Below are 14,431 nucleotides of genomic sequence, written 5' to 3'. Positions count from 1 at the left end.
TTTTTTGCCATAATTCGATGTTTGTGGGTCAAAGTAAAGTATTTCCTGCATTATTGTACCAAAATTAAGCCATTTACTATTTCTACGATAAGCAAACAGCTCTGGGCGTTAGAGGGTTAATCAGAATCACGATAAAAGAGGTTAAAATTGAAAAATATTAATAAAGCAAATTCTGGTCCAGAATTTAACAAAATTTTGTCTGTTTTGTAAGACTTAATGTTAATGCACAATAATTATAGATTATTTTTATAAAAACGTAAATTTTTCGGTTCATCCAATCTCATGTTTGTAAACAAACGACGCCATATTGCCAATATTGTTCGGTTGCTCATATCAGGCCATCGTCGGGACCCTGGTATTTCATATATGGCCGCTCAACACGGGGAGACAAACTTGTCGGTTCACTCAGAAGCGACGGTGTCAACGACACCAGGTGCGGTTCTAGAACAGCAAAATGGCTCACGGTCTCACTGGCCAAATTTGCTGCAACACTTGAAGGAACAGATGGAAATTATTTGAAATTTTCTATAAATAAAAAAATTAAACATCAATAAAATACAATTTTTATTCCAATTCAACATTTTGTTGATTCAATTCAATGACTAACCTTAGTTTGATAAAAATCTTGAGTTGTTTCCACAACGAAACCAGCGTTGATTCAACAAAATTCTGATTTGAATGCGCTTTCTGTCAAATTTTGGTCAACAAAAGTGAGGGTTGATTCAACAAAAAAGCTGCTTTGAAACAACGAAATGTATCGATTTGAAACAACAAAATTGGAGAGTTGATTCAATGCAAAAATTTTGTTGATTATATTCAACAAAATATTTTGTTGAATCAAACCTCATACAGGCTGATTCTACAAAATATTTTTCTGCGTGTATGTTTATAGAGCTATCTAAGCCCGATCTCACGCACACTAGCTTACCATTTGTTTTTGCTGGCGGGTACAAATTTTAACCTAAAAATCCATCGTGTACGTACACACAATACATGCGCACGTAGATAACTCTATAGGACCTATCTGGAGCAACATTTGAAAGGGGCGGTACGACATTGCTCTTACGGCCTTTCGTCCCATTTAAACGCGTGTAATGAAAGGCCGTAAGAGCAATGTCGTACCGCCCCTTTCAAATGTTGCTCTGGCTATTCAAAAAAAAACTCTGAATTGTATATTTTACAAAACTAATAACGGACGACCCTAGGAAAGCGTCCATAAGAAAATTACTTACTGGTTCCCTGGTTTCAAATGAAAGCTTAGGTAGAATATATCCATTCCGAAACTGACTTATAAACCCGGATTGGGTCACTGTAGCCACCGAGAATCTGCTACAACACAAAAAAAAAGAAATTTTTTGAGACCCCAATTTTGACTACCTGTACTGCCGTTCTACGCATAATTGTCCCATGTTTAAAAAAGGGCAACTGAGAAAAACGCGATTGAAATTTTCCGATCGATTTCTGTGTTTCTACGCATAATTGTCCCGTGGGTCCCTATGCGCCCTTTAAGTCCCTATTCACCCCGGTTAACATTTGATCACCCTTATTTCTAATCCTCTTGCAGATAAACAAGTAAACAACATAAAATGCTTCGTGAAACTCAGGATTTCGTGATAGAAAATATTTGGTGGGACAATTATGCGTAGAAGTTCAACGATGGGACAAACAGACTTGGTTGTGTTTTCAATGTTTTTCTTAACAAAGTACTAGATTTTATGTGTTTTTCAGAAATTATACATTAAACTTAACTTAAAATTGATAAAAAGTCAGAATCGTCCAAAAATTACATGGGACAATTATGCGTAGAACGGCAGTGTATCTCCGGCAAATGTAAATCAATCAGGATGCTCCGGGTTGCATTCGACAAGTATTTTCCTATATTTATCCGGTTATCCGGAACATCTGGAATGTTAAGTTTTTACTACTTTTAGCGTGTTTGCGATAGTTGAAGTATGAAGGAAAACAAGATGCAGACGCGCTTCTCCAATTAAAAACAACATTTACGGTGACCATTCAAAATCGGCTTCACGTGATTTATTCTTCAGTCCAATGCAAGAGGTAAGCGTACACAATGTAATAACAATTTTTCCGAACCTTCCAGCGACCGACAAACTTTTGTATTTGAAATGGCATCTACGTTCTACAGCGGAGTTTTAACGTAAAATTAGGGCAGGAAAAAAAGAATAAAGAAAGAAAAAACAGTTAACGTCCCCCGCCGAGGAAGCTGGGCCGCCACTTGGCCACGGCCGGTTTCGCCCGCTGCTTTTCCTCCTGCTCCCGTTCGGCCATCTGCTCCGCCAGCCGCCGCTGGTTCTCGCGGAACTGCCCCAGCGGGTTGTCGAACTGCTTGTAGTAGGTCATCACCTCGCGCACGTCCTCGACCTCGCTGTTGGCGATCGTCAGCAGGAACGAGGCCAGATCGAACAGGGTGGTGTCGTCGTCGTTGCCACTCCAGCGGGGAATATTGAACGTGTTTTCCGGGTGCAGTTTGGTCGAGTTCGGGTCCCAGTCGACGACGACCACCTTGTTGAGGTCGCGGTTCAGGTTGTCGAGGTTTTTCACGTGGTGCCCGTCGACGAAGTGGGTCGCGTCGCGGACCAGCCGGAACATGATGTAGCCGTGGGGATCGAGGGCGTCCAGGATGGGGAAAACGGTCATGCCCTGGTCGGCGGTGAAGATCACGATTTCAAAGTGCCGCGCGAGCGATTCGAGGAATTTGTCGATGCCGGGACGCTTCTTAAAGCGCCAACCGGTCTGGTAGGTCCAGTCGGGATGGACGAGGACGTCCTTCATCTCCAGGACCAGCGTGTACGGGGGCTGAATGTACGGGTACTTTAGGGGGTCCGGTAGGAGCTTCTCCCGGGAGGGTTCTTGGATCATTTTTTGGTAGTACGTCATTGACTTCCACATGCGCTGGAAGTACTGCTGCGCCATCGGCAGCGTGGTGAATTCGTCCTCGATGGGGTTACCTTCCGGGTCACGGTCCGGGGCGCCAAAGATGTACACCGTGTAGACGGAGAACATGGTGACGGATACGCCGAAGATTACAAATCTGAAAATGTACTCAGTTAGATCACGCAAGCTAAGACAAACCAAGAACCTACCCCAGCTTCATCCGCTTCCAGGACGATTCCTTCTCCTTTTTGGACTCTTCCTCCTCCTTGCGCTTCTGCTCCCGAACCTGTTCGGCTTCGTTGGCCTCGACGGCCGTTTGTGGGAACAGTTTAGATATGAGCTGCGGAGCGGCCACTTGGGCGGCTAACTTTGAATCGTCAACATTCTTGGAGGTCACTGCAAAAACAAATCAACATCATTACAAGAGCCAAGTCACAAAATGGGACCGCATCTTACCACAGGAGCTCAGGTGCAGGAAGCGATAGCCGCTGCCGGTGTTGAGGAAACTGGAGCCGGGCTCGAGCTGCCGGAACCGCAGCGATTGGCCCCCATTCTGGTTGAAGGAGTATCGGCGCAAGAACGCCGCCGACAGGGACAACACCTGCGGATTGTGTACCTTGACTAGACGGGACAGCTGCAGCAGGTTCCGGTGCAGCATTTTTGGGCAGTTTTCTGTGAATATCGGTGTTTTTCTTGCGCAAATCGTTCTCCCAAGGACCTTTTACACAACTTTGCCATCTGCTTTTGCGAGGTTTTGACGTTTGTGACAGGCGTTACGTTTTGAATGTCAAGTGATTTGAGAGTTACACACGCTCAAATGAACTTAATTATGTTTTTTCGTGTGTTTAGCTCAAAGTACAGTGATCTTCCAATTTCAAAATAATTTCCAGAGTTTTTTTAAAGGTCCAATAAACTATTATGTTTTATATGTTTATAGGACATATTAATTTTCTTTCATATGATTCACAAAGTAAACATATTAAGCAAAACAATAGTTTTTACTCGATCATCTAACTTTTATTGATGAAAATTTTCATTTGTTAAATTATACATTTTATAAACAACATAAAAACACGGCTCCTGCACAAGAAATCATCAACAACCCGTAATCCCACACAAAGCATTCTTCATGTAGACTAGAAACCAAACTAACTATCGACGACCTTTGCTATCATGCATGCAATCAAAAATTAAACAAAAAAAACCTTGGTGCCAGAACCGTGAAAACAGGAGCTGATGTGACGAGGAAGATTCAAGAAAGGATCATTCACTAACACACAGCACTCACAACCCCCCTTTTTTTGTTCTGCTACTGCTTAAATTCGATTCCCGTTCCGAGAGGGGGAGGCGGCACGCTGGAATCTCAATCGTGTGTATTTTTTCAACAAATATGCATAGTTGCGATAAAAACTGTTACCGACGACGTCTTTTGTTTTTTTACTTTTTAAATATTTGACTAGTTGTGTAAGCTGTGCAGCTTGTCGCACGAGGGCGTGTTTATGTTCTGCGCCTTAAAGTACAGATCTCGATCGCCAAAGTTGCGTGCCTTCATCAGCATGGTTTCCTCTGTGAAAACCGGAGAGACAAACGATTAAAAACTATTGCAAATTATCAAGTTTCTTCAACACTCACTGTAGTTGCGTTCCCGGTAGCACGAGTGTTTCAGGTTGTTTAGATATTCTTCCTCGACGGATGCCTCCAGCCGGCCGACCGAGCCCTGGTACTCCGAGTGGAAGTTGTCCTTGACGTAGTACGGGATCTTCAGCTGGTTGGTCTTGCGGGCGACGGAGAATTTTCTAAAAGTGAAGATTAGATTGATTTTAGAAATAATTTTCCCTCTAATGCTCACATTTTCCCCTCTTGTTCCGGAGGTCATTTTGAGCACCTTTTTTTCTTGATCCCAGCCTGGGCTTCCACGGGGCTAACCCCTGAAATCAAAGATTGGCTAAACTGGGCTAAATTATAAATTTGAGCTCATTCTGACCACGGGAACCTCTCCCTCTAATCGCTTGAAGTTTATATGGAAAAAATCGTCAGCAAGCTACTTTTTTACCTTTTTTAACTCTGGTGGTAATTCTCACCATTTCTCAGATGTAGAACCTTCATTAAATTCAGACCAACTTTCCTAAAGACACCATATTTTTAGGATTTTTTGGAAGACTTCCGAAAACTTACATATTTAAAGAATAATAATTATTTGCTTATATTGGTTGAACTAGCATTTTAGGGGTCTTCCATTAACCGACACAGAAGGTGTCGGAGAATGTCCCACATAGTTGATACGAGATAATTTCTTTTCGTGTTTCGTCATCTATGGGACGACCCAGAGATGCTTATTATCAAAGGCCGGATTTTGTTGTTTGCTCAGAATTAAACAAAACAGAGAACAAAAATAATAATCTATAATAATTATTCAAGATTCGTGCAAAATTTAAAAAATAGAGATTCAGAAATTTAGAAATAAAAACAAATATATAATAAGGCCGTTGCAAATATTTTTTGCAATTCCGTCGTGAAACTACTTACTTTTCCTGTCATTCTTGAACGACGAAATAGCCTACTTTTGTCTACCAAAAATAACAGAATCGAATAGCAAAACTTTTCAAAATAAATACTGAAAAGTTCTACTTTTCAGCACTCAAATGGGTGCTGAAAAGTTGAACTTTTCAGCACTTGTTTTGAAAAGTAACACTTTTCAACATTTTTTTGATTTAAACGATTTATTGACAAAATACATGAAAATTTGACTTAAAATTTCACTCAGTGTGTGTTTTTTGGAATTTCAAAAAATGTTGTATGGAACTCGTTGCAAAACTTGATTTTTTCAGCACTCTTCGTATTTATCCAACTCGGTGAACCTCGTTGGATAAATGTACGGCTCGTGCTGAAAAAATCCTCTTTTTGCAACTTGTTGCATAAACTACTATTTTAAAGTTTCTGTCGCCCACCCTTGAAAATCGGCCTGAAAATCAGGGGGCAAAAAAAAAATTGTCGAGAAACTTCAAAATTTTAATGAAAATTAATGTTTAATTAACTGAAAACCAGTTAAATGCTTTTTTCTGCGTTTGTAATCATATTAAGCATGTTTGAACTCCTTTGAAAATTTTCGTCGATACCTTGATATTTTGAAAACTAATGATTGGAAATCAACTGAGCGCGTGTAAAATGCATTTTAAAACACTTTTGACAAAGAACTTTGTCCTAAGGTTTCTATACGTGGTGTCAATCCAAAATTTTCGCGAAGCGAAAACGTTACGTGACGAATTCCCCTCTCGGCAAATTTCCCCTCTTTTTGGTGCACGCTGGGAACGTTTCCCAATCAGTCAATCGAGAGACGTGAGATTGATGTATCTAAAATCACCCCCACTCTACCTCATAATTTTCGGATCGTCGACGAGCCAACAAAACTCGGCTCGGTCGGTCCCGAAAATTCATTCTATAGCAGGACGTCGACGAGAACACATCAGAAGCAGATGGCCTGGTGGCCCGGTAGCAGACGGCCTAGAGGTCCGGGAGCAGATGGCTTGGAGGCAAGGACCAGCTAAGACATGCCAGTCGCGGGAGTCGATCATTGGAACTGGCCAACACCTAGACTGGAGTGGCCGGAAGCCCCGGGGATGTTCCGATAAGGGGACATTTGCGGAACCATAAGAGTTGGGCAATATGGGTATCAAACTTTAGGGATTTTGATACTGGACATGAAATTTGACGTTCGGCAGTTGTGACCACAATCCGGAGTGGCCGGAGGCCCCGCGGATGTTCCGATGGGGGGACATTTGCCGAACCTTAAGAGTAGGGGCAATATGGGTATCAAACTTTATGATTTTTGATACTGGATATAAAATTTGACATTTCAGCAGAAGTGGCCACAATCCGGAGTGGCCGGAGGCCCCGGAGATGTTCCGATGGGGGGACATTTGCCGAACCTTAAGAGTAGGGGCAATATGGGTATCAAACTTTATGATTTTTGATACTGGATATGAAATTTGACATTTCGGCAGTAGTGGCCACAATCCGGAGTGGCCGGAGGCCCCGGGGATGTTCCGATGGGGGGACATTTGCTGGACCGTAAGAGTTGGGGCAATATGGGTATCAAACTTTATGGTTTTTGATACCGGACATGAAATTTGACATTTCGGCAGTAGTGGCCACAATCCGGAATGGCCGGAGGCCCCGCGGATGTTCCGATGGGGGGACATTTGCTGGACCGTAAGAGTTGGGGCAATATGGGTATCAAACTTTATGGTTTTTGATACTGGATATGAAATTTGACATTTGGGCAGTAGTGGCCACAATCCGGAGTGGCCGGAGGCCCCGCGGATGTTCCGATGGGGGGACATTTGCTGGACCGTAAGAGTTGGGGCAATATGGGTATCAAACTTTATGGTTTTTGATACCGGACATGAAATTTGACATTTCGGCAGTAGTGGCCACAATCCGGAATGGCCGGAGGCCCCGCGGATGTTCCGATGGGGGGACATTTGCTGGACCGTAAGAGTTGGGGCAATATGGGTATCAAACTTTATGGTTTTTGATACTGGATATGAAATTTGACATTTGGGCAGTAGTGGCCACAATCCGGAGTGGCCGGAGGCCCCGGGGATGTTCCGATGGGGGGACATTTGCCGAACCTTAAGAGTAGGGGCAATATGGGTATCAAACTTTATGATTTTTGATACTGGATATGAAATTTGACATTTCGGCAGTAGTGGCCACAATCCGGAGTGGCCGGAGGCCCCGGGGATGTTCCGATGGGGGAACATTTGCTGGACCGTAAGAGTTGGGGCAATATGGGTATCAAACTTTATGGTTTTTGATACCGGACATGAAATTTGACATTTCGGCAGTAGTGGCCACAATCCGGAATGGCCGGAGGCCCCGCGGATGTTCCGATGGGGGGACATTTGCTGGACCGTAAGAGTTGGGGCAATATGGGTATCAAACTTTATGGTTTTTGATACTGGATATGAAATTTGACATTTGGGCAGTAGTGGCCACAATCCGGAGTGGCCGGAGGCCCCGCGGATGTTCCGATGGGGGGACATTTGCTGGACCGTAAGAGTTGGGGCAATATGGGTATCAAACTTTATGGTTTTTGATACCGGACATGAAATTTGACATTTCGGCAGTAGTGGCCACAATCCGGAGTGGCCGGAGGCCCCGCGGATGTTCCGATGGGGAAACATTTGCTGGACCGTAAGAGTTGGGGCAATATGGGTATCAAACTTTATGGTTTTTGATACTGGATATGAAATTTGACATTTGGGCAGTAGTGGCCACAATCCGGAGTGGCCGGAGGCCCCGCGGATGTTCCGATGGGGGGACATTTGCTGGACCGTAAGAGTTGGGGCAATATGGGTATCAAACTTTATGGTTTTTGATACTGGATATGAAATTTGACATTTGGGCAGTAGTGGCCACAATCCGGAGTGGCCGGAGGCCCCGCGGATGTTCCGATGGGGGGACATTTGCTGGACCGTAAGAGTTGGGGCAATATGGGTATCAAACTTTATGGTTTTTGATACCGGACATGAAATTTGACATTTCGGCAGTAGTGGCCACAATCCGGAGTGGCCGGAGGCCCCGCGGATGTTCCGATGGGGAAACATTTGCTGGACCGTAAGAGTTGGGGCAATATGGGTATCAAACTTTATGGTTTTTGATACCGGACATGAAATTTGACATTTCGGCAGTAGTGGCCACAATCCGGAATGGCCGGAGGCCCCGCGGATGTTCCGATGGGGGGACATTTGCTGGACCGTAAGAGTTGGGGCAATATGGGTATCAAACTTTATGGTTTTTGATACTGGATATGAAATTTGACATTTCGGCAGTAGTGGCCACAATCCGGAGTGGCCGGAGGCCCCGCGGATGTTCCGATGGGGGACATTTGCTGGACCGTAAGAGTTGGGGCAATATGGGTATCAAACTGGATATGAAATTTATGCAGTAGTGGCCACAATCCGAGTGGCCGGAGGCCCCGCGGATGTTCCGATGGGGAAACATTTGCTGGACCGTAAGAGTTGGGGCAATATGGGTATCAAACTTTATGGTTTTTGATACCGGACATGAAATTTGACATTTCGGCAGTAGTGGCCACAATCCGGAATGGCCGGAGGCCCCGCGGATGTTCCGATGGGGGGACATTTGCTGGACCGTAAGAGTTGGGGCAATATGGGTATCAAACTTTATGGTTTTTGATACTGGATATGAAATTTGACATTTGGGCAGTAGTGGCCACAATCCGGAGTGGCCGGAGGCCCCGCGGATGTTCCGATGGGGGGACATTTGCTGGACCGTAAGAGTTGGGGCAATATGGGTATCAAACTTTATGGTTTTTGATACCGGACATGAAATTTGACATTTCGGCAGTAGTGGCCACAATCCGGAGTGGCCGGAGGCCCCGCGGATGTTCCGATGGGGAAACATTTGCTGGACCGTAAGAGTTGGGGCAATATGGGTATCAAACTTAATGGTTTTTGATACTGGATATGAAATTTGACATTTCGGCTGTAGTGGCCACAATCCGGAGTGGCCGGAGGCCCCGCGGATGTTCCGATGGGGGGACATTTGCCGAACCATAAGAGTAGGGGCAATATGGGTATCAAACTTTAGGGTTTTTGATACTGGATATGAAATTTGACATTTCGGCAGTAGTGGCCACAATCCGGAGTGGCCGGAGGCCCCGCGGATGTTCCGATGGGGGGACATTTGCTGGACCGTAAGAGTTGGGGCAATATGGGTATCAAACTTTATGGTTTTTGATACCGGACATGAAATTTGACATTTCGGCAGTAGTGGCCACAATCCGGAGTGGCCGGAGGTCCCGCGAATGTTCCGATGGGGGGACATTTGCTGGACCGTAAGAGTTGGGGCAATATGGGTATCAAACTTTAGGGTTTTTGATACTGGATATGAAATTTGACATTTCGGCAATAGTGGCCACAATCCGGAGTGGCCGGAGGCGGATGTTCCGATGGGGGGACATTTGCTGGACCGTAAGAGTTGGGGCAATATGGGTATCAAACTTTATGGTTTTTGATACTGGATATGAAATTTGACATTTGGGCAGTAGTGGCCACAATCCGGAGTGGCCGGAGGCCCCGCGGATGTTCCGATGGGGGGACATTTGCTGGACCGTAAGAGTTGGGGCAATATGGGTATCAAACTTTATGGTTTTTGATACCGGACATGAAATTTGACATTTCGGCAGTAGTGGCCACAATCCGGAGTGGCCGGAGGCCCCGCGGATGTTCCGATGGGGGGACATTTGCTGGACCGTAAGAGTTGGGGCAATATGGGTATCAAACTTTATAGTTTTTGATACCGGACATGAAATGTGACATTTTGGCAGTAGTGGCCACAATCCGGAGTGGCCGGAGGCCCCGCGGATGTTCCGATGGGGGGACATTTGCTGGACCGTAAGAGTTGGGGCAATATGGGTATCAAACTTTATAGTTTTTGATACCGGACATGAAATGTGACATTTTGGCAGTAGTGGCCACAATCCGGAGTGGCCGGAGGCCCCGCGGGTGTTCCGATGGGGGGACATTTGCCGAACCATAAGAGTAGGGGCAATATGGGTATCAAACTTTATGGTTTTTGATACTGGATATGAAATTTGACATTTCGGCAGTAGTGGCCATAAACCGGAGTGGCCGGAGGCCCCACGGATGTTCCGATGGGGGGACATTTGCTGGACCGTAAGAGTTGGGGCAATATGGGTATCAAACTTTATGATTTTTGATACTGGATATGAAATTTGACATTTCGGCAGTAGTGGCCACAATCCGGAGTGGCCGGAGGCCCCGCGGATGTTCCGATGGGGGGACATTTGCTGGACCGTAAGAGTTGGGGCAATATGGGTATCAAACTTTATGGTTTTTGATACTGGATATGAAATTTGACATTTGGGCAGTAGTGGCCACAATCCGGAGTGGCCGGAGGCCCCGCGGATGTTCCGATGGGGGGACATTTGCTGGACCGTAAGAGTTGGGGCAATATGGGTATCAAACTTTATGGTTTTTGATACTGGATATGAAATTTGACATTTCGGCTGTAGTGGCCACAATCCGGAGTGGCCGGAGGCCCCGCGGATGTTCCGATGGGGGGACATTTGCCGAACCATAAGAGTAGGGGCAATATGGGTATCAAACTTTAGGGTTTTTGATACTGGATATGAAATTTGACATTTCGGCAGTAGTGGCCACAATCCGGAGTGGCCGGAGGCCCCGCGGATGTTCCGATGGGGGGACATTTGCTGGACCGTAAGAGTTGGGGCAATATGGGTATCAAACTTTATGGTTTTTGATACCGGACATGAAATTTGACATTTCGGCAGTAGTGGCCACAATCCGGAGTGGCCGGAGGCCCCGCGGATGTTCCGATGGGGGGACATTTGCTGGACCGTAAGAGTTGGGGCAATATGGGTATCAAACTTTATAGTTTTTGATACCGGACATGAAATGTGACATTTTGGCAGTAGTGGCCACAATCCGGAGTGGCCGGAGGCCCCGCGGGTGTTCCGATGGGGGGACATTTGCCGAACCATAAGAGTAGGGGCAATATGGGTATCAAACTTTATGGTTTTTGATACTGGATATGAAATTTGACATTTCGGCAGTAGTGGCCATAAACCGGAGTGGCCGGAGGCCCCACGGATGTTCCGATGGGGGGACATTTGCTGGACCGTAAGAGTTGGGGCAATATGGGTATCAAACTTTATGATTTTTGATACTGGATATGAAATTTGACATTTCGGCAGTAGTGGCCACAATCCGGAGTGGCCGGAGGCCCCGGGGATGTTCCGATGGGGGGACATTTGCCGGACCGTAAGAGTTGGGGCAATATGGGTATCAAACTTTACGGTTTTTGATACTGGACATGAAATTTAACATTTCTGCAGTAGTGGCCACAATCCGGAGTGGCCGGAGGCCCCGCGGATGTTCCGTTGGGGGGACATTTGCTGGACCGTAAGAGTTGGGGCAATATGGGTATCAAACTTTATGGTTTTTGATACTGGATATGAAATTTGACATTTCGGCAGTAGTGGCCACAATCCGGAGTGGCCGGAGGCCCCGCGGATGTTCCGATGGGGGGACATTTGCCGAACCATAAGAGTAGGGGCAATATGGGTATCAAACTTTAGGGTTTTTGATACCGGACATGAAATTTGACATTTCGGCAGTAGTGGCCACAATCCGGAGTGGCCGGAGGCCCCGCGGATGTTCCGATGGGGGGACATTTGCCGAACCATAAGAGTAGGGGCAATATGGGTATCAAACTTTATGGTTTTTGATACTGAATATGAAATTTGACATTTCGGCAGTAGTGGCCATAAACCGGAGTGGCCGGAGGCCCCGCGGATGTTCCGATGGGGGGACATTTGTCGAACCATCAGATTAGGGGCAATATGGGTATCAAACTTTATGGTTTTTGATACTGGATATGAAATTTGACATTTCGGCAGTAGTGGTTACAATCCGGAGTGGCCGGAGGCCCCGCGGATGTTCCGATGGGGGGACATTTGCCGGACCATAAGAGTTGGGGCAATATGGGTATCATACTTTATGGTTTTTGATACTGGATATGAAATTTGACATTTCGGCAGTAGTGGCCACAATCCGGAGTGGCCGGAGGCCCCGGGGATGTTCCGATGGGGGGACATTTGCCGAACCATAAGAGTAGGGGCAATATGGGTATCAAACATTATGGTTTTTGATACTGAATATGAAATTTGACATTTCGGCAGTAGTGGCCATAAACCGGAGTGGCTGGAGGCCAGGGGATGTTCCGAGGGGGGGGGGGGACATTTGCCGAACCATAAAAGTAGGGGCAATATGGGTATCAAACTTTATGGTAATTATGAATCTAGTGAATCTTGGGAAATTTGGACCAGACAATGTAATCGAAAATTTCAACAACCATCTTGCAAAGTTCTTTGTCATACTGGTCATGTGTAACATAACCACCTGCACCTTTTTTTCCAAGGTTTAGTTTTCGAGAGGTGTGTTTCGCCGCATTTCATGCTGTGTTGCTGGAGGTTGCACAGTCACAGGATTTGAATTTTAACGATAATTCAGTCGAAGTACAACAAGTATAGTTTGTGCGTAGCTGTTTGCTAAAGTTTGAATTGAAAGATACTCACTGGCTAGGCGTCAAACTGTAGATCGGATCCGAAATGAAGAACGAAGACATCATGGAAAGACCGATCAGCAAAATGATCGGCAACAGATTAATAAACGCTGCGTATCCAGATTGAGGCTACGAAAGTAAAAATATATAGATTTTATCATTAAAAGGGAAAAAATAACTCGCTCACCTCCCGGTACTGCTGCTGCTCCGCCCGGTGGAAGCGACGCTGCCGGGTGTAAACGTGCTGGGTGGGAATATTCCCTCCAAAAAACATGTTAAACAGCTCCTCGGCGGTGAATTCCGTCTCGAACCCACGCGAGTACGCATACTCGTACCGGGCATGTGACCGCCGGGCCGTGTGCGCCGCCGGATGGTGCTGTTCGTCCGCTCCGTACAGGTCGTACGACTTACGCTTTTCGGCGTCGGTCAGGATGGCAACCGCGTTGCCGATGGCCTTGAAAGCCTCCACCGAGCCGGGCGCCTTGTTCTTGTCCGGGTGCAGCTGCAGCGCCAACTTCTTGTAGGCCTTCTTGATGTCCGTGTCGGTGGCCTCCTTGGTCACGCCCAGCACCTCGTAGTAATCTTTACATCTAGAAATTGACTAGAAATTTACAAGAATCTGATCGTACAAAGCAATCACATTACTTTTTAATCCGCTTCACGGCCTCCAGCTGTTCGGGGGAGTACTCCGGCTCGGCTGCCGGTTCCGGTTTTGCACTCTGGCCAGCCGTTGCCCTCTGCCGAACGCCATCGTCGGAGGTGTTTCCAGACGAAGCCCGCTTGGTGTACGCTCCACACTTGATCTTTTCCAACAGCTCTGCACGAAGCAAATTAAAATAATGGCATTGAAACACCACCGTACATGACTGCAATTACGCATTGCCCCAGTCCCCCAGTCTTTGAAAGACAAACAAAGCTTCTCCCTCCACCCTGCTCACCTTCAGCTCGTTTCGTCGGGTGCAAAGTGATCGATTTGGTCAGCAACTTTTCCGCCTTTTCGATCTTTCCCTCGGACAGGTAGGAGACCGCCTTCTCCACGCAGTCCTCGGCCGCTTCCTTGTTCATGGCTGCTGCAGCTGCCGTCTCGGTTTGAAGGTCTATTTTTATCCTGCGCGCACGTTCCCGTTCTCGGCGATGAAAATCTCTCTAATCGAAGCAAAGAAAAATGTTCTAGCAATGTTGCAAGCCAGAAAGTGACCAAACCAAGCTTACCCAGCTGAACCGATGAAGGTTATTACGGCGCAGGTGGGTCTAACGGTAGTCTGTAGACCTTGGAGAAGCAGCCAAACACAATTAATTTGCTGATTATTTGCTTATAATCATTATTGAACCATGGAGCGCAGATTTCCTCCAAGGACCGAGTAAAAAAACAGTGAGTGAGAAAATCGTGAAAACACTGACG

General features: G+C 46.1%; 2 protein-coding genes across 2 annotated transcripts; both read right to left on the bottom strand.

Annotated features, from left to right (window-relative positions):
• Positions 1-1,999: 1,999 nt before the first annotated feature.
• LOC6034992 (mitochondrial import inner membrane translocase subunit TIM50-C) lies at positions 2,000-3,663 on the bottom strand. Its single transcript, XM_001845186.2, has 3 exons — positions 3,352-3,663; positions 3,105-3,291; positions 2,000-3,052 (listed from the first exon to the last, which is right to left on the bottom strand). Exons 1-3 carry the CDS (start codon positions 3,551-3,553, stop codon positions 2,203-2,205), a joined length of 1,239 nt encoding a protein of 412 aa, XP_001845238.2. The 5' UTR covers positions 3,554-3,663; the 3' UTR covers positions 2,000-2,202.
• Positions 3,664-3,890: 227 nt separating this feature from the next.
• Positions 3,891-14,431, bottom strand: LOC6034993 (dnaJ homolog subfamily B member 12). Its single transcript, XM_038264381.1, has 7 exons — positions 14,242-14,431; positions 13,968-14,175; positions 13,675-13,846; positions 13,217-13,619; positions 13,043-13,158; positions 4,528-4,691; positions 3,891-4,461 (listed from the first exon to the last, which is right to left on the bottom strand). The coding sequence occupies exons 2-7, from the start codon at positions 14,092-14,094 to the stop codon at positions 4,352-4,354; spliced, it is 1,092 nt and encodes a 363-aa protein (XP_038120309.1). The 5' UTR covers positions 14,095-14,175; positions 14,242-14,431; the 3' UTR covers positions 3,891-4,351.

The sequence above is a fragment of the Culex quinquefasciatus genome, chromosome 3 (genome assembly GCF_015732765.1).
Source record: "Culex quinquefasciatus strain JHB chromosome 3, VPISU_Cqui_1.0_pri_paternal, whole genome shotgun sequence".
NCBI classification, from domain to species: Eukaryota; Metazoa; Arthropoda; class Insecta; order Diptera; family Culicidae; genus Culex; species Culex quinquefasciatus.
Note: the sequence above shows the minus strand (reverse complement) of the source record. Positions and strands in the feature narration are given on the sequence as shown.